The sequence below is a fragment of the Oryza sativa genome, chromosome 4 (assembly GCF_034140825.1).
Source record: "Oryza sativa Japonica Group chromosome 4, ASM3414082v1".
Lineage (NCBI taxonomy): Eukaryota > Viridiplantae > Streptophyta > Magnoliopsida > Poales > Poaceae > Oryza > Oryza sativa.
The window spans coordinates 23,514,983-23,530,152 of record NC_089038.1 but is presented as its reverse complement, the minus strand read 5'-3'; the positions used below and the strand labels follow the sequence as shown (position 1 = coordinate 23,530,152).

The 15,170-nt window shown below is 45.2% G+C and overlaps 2 protein-coding genes across 2 annotated transcripts; both read right to left on the bottom strand.

The window, feature by feature from the left end:
• Positions 1 to 6,965: 6,965 nt before the first annotated feature.
• On the bottom strand, positions 6,966 to 8,575 carry LOC4336056 (small ribosomal subunit protein cS23). Its single transcript, XM_015778500.3, has 2 exons — positions 8,254 to 8,575; positions 6,966 to 7,409 (listed from the first exon to the last, which is right to left on the bottom strand). Exons 1-2 carry the CDS (start codon positions 8,521 to 8,523, stop codon positions 7,128 to 7,130), a joined length of 552 nt encoding a protein of 183 aa, XP_015633986.1. The 5' UTR covers positions 8,524 to 8,575; the 3' UTR covers positions 6,966 to 7,127.
• Positions 8,576 to 9,254: 679 nt separating this feature from the next.
• LOC4336055 (transcription factor MYB106) lies at positions 9,255 to 11,895 on the bottom strand. Its single transcript, XM_015779625.3, has 3 exons — positions 11,501 to 11,895; positions 11,227 to 11,356; positions 9,255 to 10,317 (listed from the first exon to the last, which is right to left on the bottom strand). Exons 1-3 carry the CDS (start codon positions 11,631 to 11,633, stop codon positions 9,543 to 9,545), a joined length of 1,038 nt encoding a protein of 345 aa, XP_015635111.1. The 5' UTR covers positions 11,634 to 11,895; the 3' UTR covers positions 9,255 to 9,542.
• Between the last annotated feature and the right edge of the window lie 3,275 nt (positions 11,896 to 15,170).

Below are 15,170 nucleotides of genomic sequence, written 5' to 3'. Positions count from 1 at the left end.
CTAATAGCAACCTTCTCAGATATATGTTTACATAGTATCCTAACCAGCCCTAAATCAATAAGATTAGCCATGTTTTATTGAAGAGGTATATGTCTAATAGCAACCTTCTCTCAGATATATGTTTACATAGTATCCTAATCAGCCCCTAAATCAATAAGATTAGCTATGTAGTGTCTTTTTCACCTTCCTCCGCACGCACAGACAAGTTCATATACCAAAGCGAGTATTTTACAAGTTCGTGTACTAGATTGCACCTACCTGACAAGTTCGTGTACCGATGATTCAATTTACTCTTATTTTAATATGGGATGTGATATAATCGTAGTGTTAAAATGTGTCACATATTTTACTAGGTTAATTTATTTTGATATGACACGAGGATAATATTTAATTAAGGTCTTGTTTAGTTCTAAACTTTTTCTTCAAACTTCCAACTTTTTCATCACATCAAAACTTTCCTACATATACAAACTTTCAACTTTTCCATCACATCGTTCCAATTTCAACCAAACTTCCAATTTTAACGTTAACTAAACACACCCTAAAACACACCCTAAGTACTGTAAGGAATTGCATTCACCGATGACAGGAAGTCTTGTCGTAGGAGAAGCACTAGGTCCGTCTTTTTGAGTGAATATGCGTTTCTGAGTTTGAGCCAGCCAAGAGGTTCATGGTACCAATGCTCTATTATTGCACAAGAGTGCACGTGAACACGTCACCCTGAACGGCCTGCGCAGTGCGCACGAGAGCCAATACATTTGGTTTTGCACCTTTGCTTATCACGGGTTAATCACAAATTATTTGCTCCACACTTTTAACAATACAATTTCTTAAAAAAAAACGTTTTCTAGTGTATTGATTAAACTACTTATTCTAAGTTATTTGTTAAATTTATTTATTAAAATATTTAATTTATACCTTTAATAAATATATAATGTGCATCAATAATACAATAAATTATTAATAATTTGGTTCAATCACTGCCATAGATGAGCAAATGTAGCAGTTGCTAGCTAGCTACTAGCTAGTAGTAGTACCACTTATATATGTTAGGTTCAGCTCTATGCTAGTTGCAGATTGCATATGAGGGCCATTCCTTTGGATCCATATGAAGCCGTATATGAGTTATAATTGCACTTTCGCGCGCGAAATGATTGTTCTTCATGTATATTTTTTTAAAAAAACGAATGTTCTTCCTATCTCAGAAAAGAAATCTATCTCCTTTCAACCGCATATAAATAGAAATAGTTGGTTGTAACTAAACACCGCATCTACAAACCTTAATCTTCACTAAACCAGGATGATCTAAAAAACGGTGGGCGCGACGCATAACATTGCTTATAAAGCAAGCAAGAATAAAATGATCACTCTAACGTGTCTAAATAAGTTTCAGAACCGTCGGACCAATCACAGCCACATCTGATGCGATATATAGGGCCCACCTTGTTAGAACTCGACGTAGATGGACCCCCCGAATAACCTATAATATATATAAAATATTGTTATCCGTTGTCGTCTTGCAACACTAACCATATAACACAAATTGTTTGTTGTAGTTTTAATAACTTGGGAATAAAATGTTCAGACTTCAAAATGGTTTTGACCAATTTCCTCCTATCTCAAGACATCATTTCTAATAAACTTAATTAGGTGACAAAAGAGGACATAGATTAGAGAGTAAATAACTTTGAGAGATGTGGATATATATGCATCCCTGCGTTTGTTGGTAGCTCAAATCATTCGCCACAAAGGATCGCCGCTAGCGATTCCTCGGGCAACTGCTCTTGCACTGTTTCAGGCTTTGGTGCAGAGCTCGAAATTGGCCATGTCTGGCCAATGGCCATACGCCAACCGTAATGACTGCAGCCGTTGTCATGTGACGGCCATACTGATAAATGTCGCCATAGTACAGGACTTGCACGTTGCAGCGTAGCAAACGAGCATAGGATGCAGCCTTCCCGATGTGGCAAGCAGCAGATGCAGCTAGCGGCAAGCCGGCCGGCGACCTGGCTTTTAATTTCCGGGCACTGTTAACTTTTGGCCATGCTAAAGTCTCGTGGATTCCAAGTGTCAATCATCGTCTGCATGGCAGAGGGCAAAAAAAGCAAGATCTTGTCCAACAAAGGTAACCATCGGTGGTTATAGCTTTGACCATGGGTGCAAAGCACAACGATGAGTATCGTTGGTTGAATGGTTGTCCAGCGTTTGGATTCCGTTCTCTTGGTAATTGGTCTAGTAGAGCCTAAGTAAACATACTTTAGAGAATTTTGTGGATTAAATAAGTATTAATAATTTGTTGTTTTTAATAGTTTGATCTGGCACAACTTAAAATAAATCAGGTAGATGAACAAAGCCGTGCAAGCTCCGACAAATTAAAGTAACCTAGCTAGCTAGCTAGTAAGCATTGTATGAGTTTAGTAGATAAAAGATAAGCTTTGGACTCTTAACCACCATTCAACAACATGTTAACCCATGACATGGCGTTCAAGAGAAGTTTCTCGAAATATAACTGCTATGCATGTGCATCCAATCAATGAGATAAGAGAGGATAGCATAAATATTAACACGAATCAGGTCAATCACGTGTGGGAGATTCGCATTGTCGATAACCTTTATCTGTATGACCAATTTTCAGGCTATAGGTTTCCTACTTTTGTCGATATTGGGCCACTCTTTGTTTTATTAAAATAGATATTTTAATTTGTACAAAAACCAATTTTTAGCACGACTATGAACTGCATCATTATTTCGGCTTGAAATCTACTATGTAAACATTATAAACTTTCAAATAAAACTATATGCATAGTTTCTATATATATGGTGAATTCCCCCTTTAAAGAAATGATGACCAGACTGGGTTTATCATGAATGCTACAAAGGTTTTAGGCCATGTCAACTTAATAATTGTCGTGTAGTGCTTGCAAATTCAAGTGGTATATTTTTTCTAATCTGCCCATGACCGATGCTGTGTGCCTGTGTGGTGGACTGGTGGATCATCAAAACACGCGCAGAGAACTGGTTGCAATGGTTAAGTTTCCGTTAATTTGTTACCGCAATGACAATTAACAGCACAATAACGTGCATGAGTATAGTATTTTCTCTAAAAAAAGATTATGTATTAAAACCAGAAATATGGTGCCCACTAGATGAGTGGAATTAATATATCATATTAAGAAATGTAGCAATAACCATCATTAGGCACAGGATGTTCTTATCATAAAATATGCATTTTGGTAGGACCTTTGATTAGAAATTTTTCTGTTTATAATATATTTATTTGCAAAACTGGTTATAATAATATCGAATAGATTAATCAAAGATAGGAATAAAGGAAACGCCAAATAGTCAACATTAACAAACCACGAAAGATTATAGCATACTACTCTAAATGAAAAACTTTAAATACCACATGGAACTGTGCTCTTAATTAATTGTGTCTTTGGCAATATATAACACTAGGAACTTCTGCTATATGTTGGACTCTGTGGTTGTGCAGAAATAATGTGGTTTTTGATAAATCACCATCTATTACATATATGCAGGTAATTTTTAGGGCAACATACTGGCTCCGGCTCTGGACTCAACTACAAAGGTCTAATGAAGATGGTGAGTTCATAAAAGTTGCATGCCAGAAACTTGAGACGATGGTTATGCAACTCTTTACCAATTTTGGATGGAGATTCACAAATAGACTTCAATAAATGTGTTCTCCTTATCTTAGTTTGGTCTCTCTTTAAACATTGGTGATTGTTTTCGATGTCTTTGATGTTTTGTTGAACTACACTCTTCTAGAGTGTTAGATTGTAATAATTGGTTGTAGCTCTTTGAGCAAAGGCCGGAATGTTATTCCATTATCTAAAAAATATAAACTAGGATACGGGCGCTCGCGCACTAGTGTACCTGGTGCGTATTATGTAGAATCTGTTTAATATGCAGAGCATAATCTTTTTTGTGTTTTCAATATAAGAAAACTTACTACATTTGTTAAATAGGATAAATATATTCTTCTATTTAAAAGTATGTTTGATAAATTTACATTCGTAAAATAAAATGTGTATATGTGAAGTTTTCATCCTACTTTTGTCCTTCATATATCTATACATTTAATTATGAGTAAAGTTCATCACCGGTCCCTAAACTTGTACCGATGTATCATCCTGGTCCCTAAACTCGCAAATCAACCGTTTAGGTCCTCAAACTTGTTCGATTGTGTTATCCAGGTCCCTAAACTTGCATATCACTCGTTTAGGTTCTCCAACTTGTTCAGTTGTGTCACCCCGGTCCCTAAACAGGACGGTCTAAAAACTTTATATCAAAAAATAATTCATAACTTTTTCATGTGAACTCTAATGAAGACAAACTTTATATCAAAATTGTAGCCCTCGACGCGACCTACAACTTTGTAGTTGAAAAGTTTTTGAATTAAAACTGTTTAGGGTCCCAAAATATTGTTGCATGTTTATAGATTTTGAAATTTTAATTTTAATATTACATTTTGGGACAAAAAATGACTTATAATAAAAAAAATTCAACTACAAAGGTGTAGATCGCGTCGAGGGCTACAAGTTCGATATAAAGTTTATCTTCATTAGAGTTCACATGAAAAAGTTATGAATTATTTTTAAATATAAAGTCTTTAGACCGTCCTATTTGATCCAGATGATATTCAAATCCAAGTTTAGGGACCGGGGTGACACAACTGAACAAGTTTGTGGACCTAAACGAGTGATCTGCAAGTTTAGGGACGGGATGACACAGTCGAACAAGTTTGAGGACCTAAACGGTCGATTTGCGAGTTTAGGGACCGGGATGACACAGCGGTAAAAGTTTAGGGACCGGTGATGGACTTTACTCTTTATAATATTGTCTCGACAGTTTGGATCCAGCTGGCGAATCAAGCCACAGTGCATATTTGTTTTAGGTCCGCTTTTCTGACCTACCAAATGGGCTGAGAGGTCGAGTTCACGTGAATAGATGTGCTTTTATTAATGGTACTCGTGATAACCCCCTTTATATTGATCACCTCAAGTTGATCCGTTCCACTCCTATGCCGCTTGTTAATGTACTTGCTTATTTAGATGAGTGTTTTTTCGTTACTATCTCCGCAGATGCATCATGATTCGGTAAATATATAAAACCATTTCTTTTTACATGACTAAAGCTAAAACCCAATATCCTTCCCTTTGTTTTAAAATAATCAAACACACAATTACATAGCCATGGGAGAGATCGAACAAGCTGTACTGTGAATATGTGAGTATCCCAAACGGTTTTCTTTGCCAAACTCACGGCAGTGCAGGCCATAAGCGTGACACAGAGGATCGATCTAGGACTAGGACAGCAGCGGATCCGTACACCGGAACTTTTAATTTGATGAAGTAGTACTAAACATGGCAGCTCGAACAAAACTAGGTTTTAGAGATCCAATTCATGGTGGAACCCATGCATGTGAGCACCACGGGGTGATGCCTCACCAAACCGCCGTGCTTATCTGACTCAGCCTCCCCTTAAAAATAAGAGACAAAGACCACCTGATCATGTCGAAAACGTCCTAAGAGAAAGGATAATAATACAGCCAGCTGCTTACTTATAGCCTATCTATCAGCTCACTCGTATAATGGTTAACTCTTCACTATAAATATATGGTTCACATGTCTGTCTCACAGATTTTCTTGGTTCCTGTGCCTAAGCCGGCTGTAAACTTACAGCCCGCTTCTCATCTCTCTCCTCTTTTCTCCTATCCACTTCAGCATTCAGCTTTCTTATAGCTCACTATTATACTTGCTCTAATCTCGATCGATCGATCGCCCATGGTGGCAATAGTTTAATCCCCAGAGGCCACAAGTGTCAATCATCAGGTCGATGGGAAGAAAAGGGCAAGATGACGAGATTGACGCCGTGCAGGGGATTCCCAAATGGGGCTGATTCGTCCTTTTCAGGTGTACATTTCCCATTTTTATACTGCCTGCCTGGAGCTCTGCGATGAACTTGGACAACTTTATAGGGAAGCTACGTATACTTTGCCAGCCTCTCTCTCCGGTTATCGCAAGTAATAAAGCCTAAAGCGGCACGTTACTCTGTAAGGAAGTTGAGTGTTAAGAAGGTAAAGATGCCATCTGAGCAGTGCATTACACAATTGAGTTGATTGGTCAGTCTCTACTATAGTAGTAGTACTTACCTTTTTCTTATGGGAGGACAGTTGGTAGTGCTAGCTAGCTTAACAATATTCTACTTTGATCATAGAAAACAGTACTAGTACTAAGTTAGTACTACGTTGTCGAAGAGGAAAAAAATAAGTTATCTCTTTGGGACTTAACAATACTCTGTTTCCTTTCATTAGAAAAAAAAAAATCAGTACTGCTAAATAAGCTTATCTTCTGGTACACGCGGTACAGGTTCTCCATTATTTTTTTTCCTAGCGAGTCCAGCTTCCTGCTTCCCTACCTAGGAGGTCCAACTCCAACCCAACGCCTCCATGTGCCTTGCCCCTCCTCCCCCCTTGGCCGAGATGATGATAAGCTGCTACGCCTTGCTCAGTTGCTCCCATGCCTTTTGAACGCTTTTGAGACCGTGACCAAGCTGGCGCGGCGCTGCATGCGGCGTGAGAACGAGCGTCGCAGCACGACGCGCGGGCACCACGACGACTCCACGAGTCCACGAGCGTTTTCACGCTCGTTTCGCACAGGCTCACGCGTTGCCGCAGCCCGTTTTGCAGAGGCCTACGCGTGGACGGCCTAGGCTCGTGGTGCGCGGAGCGGGCCGGGCTTTTTCAGGGCATCACCGGTGTTAGTTAATCGCAGTAGAAGGGGTATATGCCCCCGTGACCCCAAATCTCTTCGAAAGAAAAGAAATTCCCCTTTTTCTTCAAGTTCAAAATATCGAGTTACATTTATTTAACTGGATCATGGTATAGTAGTATCAAGAGGTATTAGCAATCTTCCCTGCGGATGATGGAGCCCAAATCGTTTACCTTACAGAGATCAATCACAATTCATTTCCATAAACAAAACCGTATCCGAAAACAGTTTGAATCGATCTACAGGGTCATGTAACAACAAAGATCCGTGTAACCAAAGCAAGAAAAAAAGAAACAAGGTTCTCAAGGATGGGAGAATTGAGATATCCTCTTAGGTTGACAAGCTGCCACCACCCTGTTGCCAAAGGTTGATGATATCAGTGGCCTGATTCAGAAGGATGATCATCTGTTTCTGAGAGATCCACTCTTTCTCCTCCAGCTTTGCTCTTAGCTCCTCCCAGGCATCTTTCCGTGGCCAGAAGTAGTATGGGCTTAACGGAATGCTGCCATAGCCGGGAACCAACTGGTCGAGGGCTATGCCAATGTTCTTCTCCATCCATATGAACTTCAGAACAAGCATTGGATCCTGCCTTTCAGGCACCTTAACCTTGTACTGCGATACAAAATCAATTCGTTTCAAATCTCATAATGCTAATACTGATTTTGCATATCTGAGTAAAATAAATTGTGCAGTTTTAACACAGCTCAAGTCGTAGTAAAATAAATTGCAACAACTACTGTACGTGTTCCATTGACAACTTCATTTCTCTACAAAAGGCCCCATTTTTCAACTGTGAGGGTAACTCCCATATAATCAAAACTAATCCACTTTTAGTGTACATCTCTGAAATCTGATATAGTGATGAAAAAGGAACTTATTGTGCCTGTTAATGTTGTTACATAATCACGTAAATAGCTGAATGAAAAAAAACTCCTTTCATGACCAAAACCTGTCAATGCTACAGTTTGTTCAATAGTTCAGTTCTTGCTTACACATACAACCAAAAATGGCACACGCTCAAGTTTGTGGACATGCTTTCATGTGCTCTTCGCCTCTTCATCACTAGCATACACCTTTTATCTGCAGAAGTGCAAAACTGCACCAAAAGGACAGCCCGAGTGCCCAAACATGCTCAACTAGACTAGAACTTCTCTAATTTACTCTACTTGTGACTTCTCTTAAGCTTTCAGCTGTGCATTGTGTCTAAAGATTTACTCTACTCGTGAATTCACCCAAATGTACACCTCGTACTGTATTTCACCTATGAGCTCAAGTAATCAGTTCGGTAACCAAAATTGATTCAAGAAAAATCAAATTCATGCGAAACCAAATGTGATTGAACTCCATCCTCTTCAAAAAACAACACTTCCTTCTGAAATTGAGCTCGACTCGGTAAAAAAAAAAACCCCGTAATTTCAGTCACTGGCATGGTTTGGAGCGGCTACTAGCCCATTACCTCCTGCGCTTCCTCGCCGGCGCTCGCATCCCCACCTCCGACTTGCTTCTCCTCTTCTCCCTCCTCCGCTTCGACGGCGCCAGAAGCGGCGGCGGCGGCGAGGCCACGGAGCGAGCGAAGGGGAAGCCTCCTGCTGCCGAGGTGGACGAGGCGTGGAGTGGAGGAGGAGGAGGTGGTGCAGGGGGAGGCGGCGGAAAGCTTGGGCCGGGAGATGCGGGCGCGCGAGGCGAGGGCCGGCGTGGCGGCGGGGTGGACGGACATCGCCAGCATCGTGTCCGAGTCCGAGGCTCCTGTGCGGATAAGAGGAGGAAGACGATGGTGCGGGGCTGCCTCCTCTTATCTTTACCCTTAATAATCCCCTTCTCGTCAGCTATTAGATGTGGGCTAGAAAGTTATGGTAAAGCCCAATATGGCCCAGCACAAAACGGCCCGGCCCAGATCCAATCTAAGTAAAAAGCTCACAGCTCAATCGTCTCGGTTATTCGAGAATAAACGAAATGGCATATTTGTAAATAAAAAATAATTTGTGAATAAATCTTTTATATATATATTTTTAACGATCTAAAAGCAAAGACTGAAAAATAAACCTTCGATAAAAAAAATAAAATCAACCCCAAATTTAAAGGTAAAAATTTAAATTTTGACTGATAAACATAAGTATAAGCGAAAAGATGAGGCCGTCCGTTTGCCTTCAGCAGGGTTTGCAAAACCGTCTGTAACCGTGCGATTACCGCGCTTACCGTGGGGTACGGTAAAAGGGAAACCGCGGTAACCCCCTTAAATTCAAATAAATTTAAAAAATAATTTTAAATTTTGATAAATTTTACACGGTTACCGTGTGGTAACCCCGGTCCGGTGGTTTGGGAAACCCTGGCCTTCAGTAGTGCTAGTGCCCAGTTGCCAACCGCTTGGGCGTAGTAAAAACTGATAGTGGAATGAAATGAACCGGGTACAAAGTACTGAAATGATCGTAAGTTTTGAAAAAAAACAAGCAGGAGTAGTAACTTTGCAAGTAAGGATGCTACATTCTCTGATAGTAGTTTCAGTGTTTTACACATTCTATAAGAACACCGAACAAAACAAGCATCGAATTTCAAATGTCGATACAGCCTTGAACAGTTGAAGTTCTTGCCCACAAGTTTAATCGAAAGCATTGTCAGGTTAACCCAAGAACGTGATTAATAATTACTAACATTAATATTAGTCCCATCTTATTCGACAATCATTGCTAAACTATTTACTGTGTCATGAGATCGAATCAAGTTTGATGCCGGCGAGGTTTTCTCCGCTCAGAAGTCCGGCGCCGGCGAGTACGCGTGGGAGGCGGGCACAACCACGGCCGTCGACATAGGTGCCGACGAGGAGTTCACCAGGTTCAGTATGCTGTTCCAGTAGTTCTTCTCCTCCTCGGTCTCCTGGAACTCGCCGTCGGCTTCCGCGTCTCTCCCCGCCGGCCTCGGGATCTGGTTCAAGGAGCCTTCGAGGAGTAGGCCCGTGAACCCCGCTCCGGCGCCGGGGAAGCCCACGTCGGCGGCGTCGACGTCGCCCCAGTGCTGGTCCTTGCACGCCTCGTCGTACGCCTGCATGGGCTGCATGGCGGCGCGCGCGGCCGCCGCGGCGGCGGCGCCGTGCGCCTCCAGCACGGTGGCGAGCACCGCGCTCTCCGAGAAGCTCAGCGTGGACGTCGGCGAGTCGAGGCCGTGAGCCGCCGCCGCCGCCGCCGCCGACGCGGGGGGTGCCGGGAGGTGCGGCGCGCCCGGGGTCGCGGAGGCCGCGAGCGCGCGCAGCTTGGCCTCCCGAGCCAAGCGCGCCTCCGCCTCGAGCCGCGCGCTCTCCCACTGCGCCGTGTGGCTGAGGTGCGCCGCGGCCTTGGCGTGCTGCGCGCCCGCCGCGCCGCCGGCCGCACCTCCGCCGCCGCCGCCCGCGCCGGCCACGTCGGAGCGCGGCTTGTGCGTGACCGGGTCGATCCCCATCTTGGCCAGCCGCTTCTTTAGGTGCGTGTTCCAGTAGTTCTTGATCTCGTTGTCCGTGCGCTTCGGCAGGTGCGTCGCGATCGCCGACCACCTGCAAAACAACAACAACGCCAACGCCGGCCAAGAAAAAAGATCAGGAAAATCGCACGTCAAAAGCCCTCCATTCGCAGTGACAAAATTAAACAAACAGCACTCTTGAAAACGTAAATAATCGGCGGTGTGATTTAAGGCGTGCGTGGCGTAGTACAGACAGAGGGCAGAGATGATCGGAAGCTGTGAGTCAAAATGGGAAGAGGGGCAGGTGGCAACAGTGGACCAAACCCCAGTTTTGGTCCACAATGATGGGGGGGCTCGCCTCCTTAAATGACGAGCTTGAATGCCGAATCATATGGGAGAAAAGAAAGGAAAATTCTGGGCCGAGCCTCTCACTGCCCAACCTTTTCACACTTTTTCCCTTGTTGATGCATGCATTGATTGGTCTGTGCTCACAGCTAATGCGTGGTTGTTCGACGGGCAAAAGATGAGCAATGCAGCATTACGTGTGAACAAAACGAAAACAAGTGATGATTCTGTTCTAACGTAAGAATTTTTAGCCTAGCTTGTGTGTTAATCTATGGACAGTACGGTTTGTTACGGACAAAATGCTGAAGCAGGTGTGTACGGGGACAGCAAGTAAGTAGCACGGCCTGCGAAATTTACACATCCCCTGGCTAAGCTCCGTGTTCCAACCCTTGCATTGCATAACCCTTTCATAAATGTCTGCCAAGACTACGGTGCAGAATGGTGGCTACTGGCTAGTGTGTTCTTGACCTGCCGGTCAGCAACAAGTACTAGCAGTCAAAATTCGTGCAGGAGAATCAAGGGTTCCATCGCGATTACGGAATTAAATGTGCTCCGGGTGCGAGGTGAAGAACGAGCGAGCAGCTAGCAGGAGGGAGAGTTGTGCACTACGTATCTTGTATGCATGATGCATCCATGCGAAAACGAAGTAATCGATCACCTGTTGCCGAGAAGGGCGTGGAGCTGGATGATGGTCTGCTCCTCCTGCAGGCTGAACTTGCCCCTCTTGATGTCCGGCCGGAGGTAGTTCGTCCACCGGAGTCGGCAGCTCTTGCCGCACCGCTGCAGCCCTGCACACGATTGTCACGGTTTGCATGCACCTCAGATCAGAGTTCAGAGAGTAGCCAGCCTCGAGGATCGATCGCCTCGACCGAACATTGCAGCTAGGATTGCAGAGGTTGAGAAGAAATTTAAGCTAGATAAGCGGCGCTTACCGGCCTTGGAGGGTAGCGAGCGCCAGCAGCCGTGGCCGTGCTGCTCGATGTAGGCCAGCAGCTTCTGGTCCTCCTCCGGCGTCCATGGCCCCTTCTTGAGCCCCTCCTTCTCGCAGCACGGCGATCGCCCCATCGCCGGAGAAAAGCAACAGCAGCAGCGAGCTCTAGGAAAACTCCTCCCCGATGATCTTCGACGCCCTCTGGTTCTTCCTCCTCTCCTCTTCTCTCGGGCTCAAGTAGTAGGTCTATGTGTAGTAGTACGTGATCGAGGCAATTCACTACGAGAGATCTTCTTTGCAGGGAGCTGTGGCTCTCTGCGAGTGACTAATGCAGCAGCAGAGTCAGTGAGAGTGTGTGTGTGTGTGAGAGAGAGAGAGAGAGAGAGAGAGGCCAAAAGCGAAAGAGTGAGGCACATTGCGCTGCGTAGAGGCATAAATAGAGGAGAGGAGAGGGGGTACGGTGTGGCTGGCTCGGCACGCACGACTCGACTCGGCTCGCGCGAACGACTCGATATCTTCTTCGGGCGCCGCGATCTCCTGCCGGCAAAGTGGCCTCTCACTGTCAGTGTACGTAACTCCACCCCGCGAGAGGAGTAGGGGCAGGACCGTGATTTCACCCCCCACGGTGTACGTGTGCCCCACCCCGTCGCCGCGGGAGGAACGAACGAACCATCGCTGCCAATCGCGATCCCACTTCATCCATCCACCCGATCAGAGGGCGTGCATTTAACTCGGCGCGGGGCTCGTCTCTGCCTCTGCCTCTGCTTGGTATATGTGGACGCTACACTACACATGCCTACATGGTCCTTTCCTCGCGCTACCGCGAGTGGCGTGGACGGCGTACGGCGCCTGTGTCGTCTTCCCCCCTCTATCGCCCAATCCATCCATCCATCCATCTGCGTGCGTGCGTGCAGTGCAGTGCATGCATGCCATGCGCTTTCATGGCGCTGCCCTGACCAGCGCTGTTGCTGCCGCAGGGGAGGGGGAATCTCGCGCGCTACAGCTCGCTGCACCAAAGAGTGGTCAGGCGCGCGAACCCGATCGATCCAACAGTGTTCCAGTACAGGACGCAAATTCCAACGCGAATCGTTAGTTCGAAGCTGGCACAGCGTGCGGGCGCGGCGGCCGATCGAAGGGAGAGATCGAATTACTGGCTGGTCCCGCGATTGTTCATATATCGCGCGATCGATCGAGCGAGCGGAGGAGTGCGTGCTGTTCCTTGTCAATAGTAGTATACGCTTGGCCCGGCCCCCGGCGTGGGCAGGTGACCAGTAGCTAGCTAGGCTTAGGCTAGCTCGCTCGGCTTGCCCTTGCCCCCATCCGTTTGGACGATTGACTTGATTGCAAATCTCGCGGCGTTTTTGGGAACAATTTGTTTTACTCATTCAATTCGGTGCCATTGCCGCAAGTCACGACTGGCGGTGCATGGTTCATGATTGCGTCGCATCGCATCACATTGCGTCGCATTGCATGCATGCCGGTTTCAGTTGTTTGCTTGCTAGCTCGGTCGATCGGTTGGAGTGTGAGATCCCCGCGCCGGCCGCTAGCTCCTGGTTTCTTTGCACATTTCGCTTGCCATTTCGGGGCGCTAGCCATGGCCGATTTGTGGATCTCTCCCCCTGCAGATTGTGCAGGCGATCGTCCCAGATTTAATTTGCTGTTTGTTGGGCCCTGTATGTGTTGCTACGAGTCGCGGCTAAAGTGATCTCTGAAATTAGCTGGTTGCTCGTTTGTGGTAGGTACTCTATTCCTAGCGTTCCCATTTCTCAGTAAAGCTTTTGCTCTCCTGGAAAAATGTTTGTCAGTTTCCAAGGAGGACAAACGGAAGTCTCCAATCCATTTTCTGAATCTCTGATCTCGCCATCCTTAATCACGTACTAATCCAGTACTGTTTATCACGCCATCAAGTCCTAGTCCAACTTACTACCCACCAGATCAACAGCTTACTGCTGCGAACATTGTACGGGAGGCTGAGAAAAAGGAACAGTACTGGCAGTGAAGGGTGATGATGATGTACGGGGTAGAGAGACTAATGGAACACTCTGTAAAATTCCGCCAACCTGCAATTGCAAGGCCTGAGCGCAGGGATGGCTTTTGCCATTTATTCCGCTGTTCCCGGTGCCCAATCGCAACAGTAGTACAGAAGGACCACCGCTGTGAGGTGAGGGGAATCATTCGATCGAAACACAGCCGCATGTGCGTCTTCCCCAAGAATTCACCGTGTTCTTTTTACCACCATCACTGTAAACTGTAAAGCAAAATTAGCTTCGCTACTTCGGACACGGATCCTCTACGGTATTATACTTACAGTAGTATTGGCTAACAGGTGAACCCGATCCCACGTGTCAGCGATAGCTAATGTAGATACAATATACTTCAGACGATTCCCACTGTCTTCACTTGCACCATCACATCCTTCAGACTTTAGAACTTGCTGTGAATGTCAGTATGTCACATCACGGCATAAAATTATAGGCACCTGCCAGTTGCTTATTTACTGTACTAGCTTGATCGATGGCATGGCTCTCAACGAGACTTAATCGATGCTTTGCTTTTGTTTGATTTCGTATTTCCATGGCCTACGTTGGGTTGCAGATAGATGCTGCTGTTACTATTCTACGGCTAGCTACGATGGGTATATACTTAGATATGCATGCTAGTAGTATCGATCAAATTAAGTCCTGAACAGTGGAACGCACAGTACGTGCTGCGGTGATTTGGCACTGGCACCGGTGTTTAATTAGCCATGCATCAGTAGCAGTAGGCAAAAAACTTCAATTGCCTACTGAAGTAGATCGACGCCATTAGTACGTAGCTAGTAGTATGTAGTATGAGCTAACCTGTGTCTAGTCTGCAATAGGAAGGTGAGTTAAGCCCATCCGCTCCGCTGCCATTGCACCGTTTCGGAAAGACGATATGGCCTCGCCACCAGATCATCTGAAAGCGAACGTTTTCTCGGACGGATCTGGTAGAGGTTTTACGTCCAAGCCTGTGTCCAGAATTGCTCCGTCCTAGGAACTGAAACTCTGAAAAGGCAATGCGCGAGAAATGGGCACGGCATTGATTGAAGAAGAGGATCGATATGATGATCGTCTGTATGCAGTGGAGTGCAAACCAGAATGTTTGCCTCTAATGCATGGCTCTAGCTGGGATGCAGACTTAATTCATTTAGAGTCGAGTGATTGCCTGGAAAACGCATCATGGTTTATTACAAACTCTCTATCGTTTAGCGTGCAGACAGAACAGTACAAGGGGGGGGGGGGGTGAAGTTTGAGTTAATTCAACTGTTGATCGCCTGACATGGCCATTGCTCATGCCGGCTGGACCAGCTGATTGACGTCGAGAGGGGAATCTGATCATCTTTATAGCGCTGACGATTTGCAATAGCGCTTGTACTACTGCAGCATCAGGGCAGAAGTTTTTCATCTAATGTTTTTGCAGACAGCAGAAGTTTTCCATCTAATGTTTTGCAGAGATGCGATCAAGCACATATATTTCCATTAATGTTATAAAATCTTATAGGACTACTATGTAATAAGAACATGCAAGGCAGAAAAAGAGCAGCTCGCCATTTAGCAAGTCTGCGTGAGCTTTATTATTGCGCAAAATGGTGGTCCTGATGAACCTTTTTCTAGGGTCCTTTTCTTCTCCGGCTCTGCGTGGTTTTCCTG

Bases quoted from the DNA above. Each gene is read 5' to 3' on its own strand.
- LOC4336056 (XM_015778500.3), bottom strand. From the start codon at position 8,523: ATGCTGGCGATGTCCGTCCACCCCGCCGCCACGCCGGCCCTCGCCTCG. The intron at 7,410-8,253 runs GTAATGGGCTAG...TTTGTATCGCAG, and splicing joins CCGGCGAGGAAGCGCAGGAG to TACAAGGTTAAGGTGCCTGA.
- LOC4336055 (XM_015779625.3), bottom strand. From the start codon at position 11,633: ATGGGGCGATCGCCGTGCTGCGAGAAGGAGGGGCTCAAGAAGGGGCCA. The intron at 11,357-11,500 runs GTAAGCGCCGCT...AATCGTGTGCAG, and splicing joins CTCGCTACCCTCCAAGGCCG to GGCTGCAGCGGTGCGGCAAG. The intron at 10,318-11,226 runs GTGATCGATTAC...GTTGTTTTGCAG, and splicing joins CACGCCCTTCTCGGCAACAG to GTGGTCGGCGATCGCGACGC.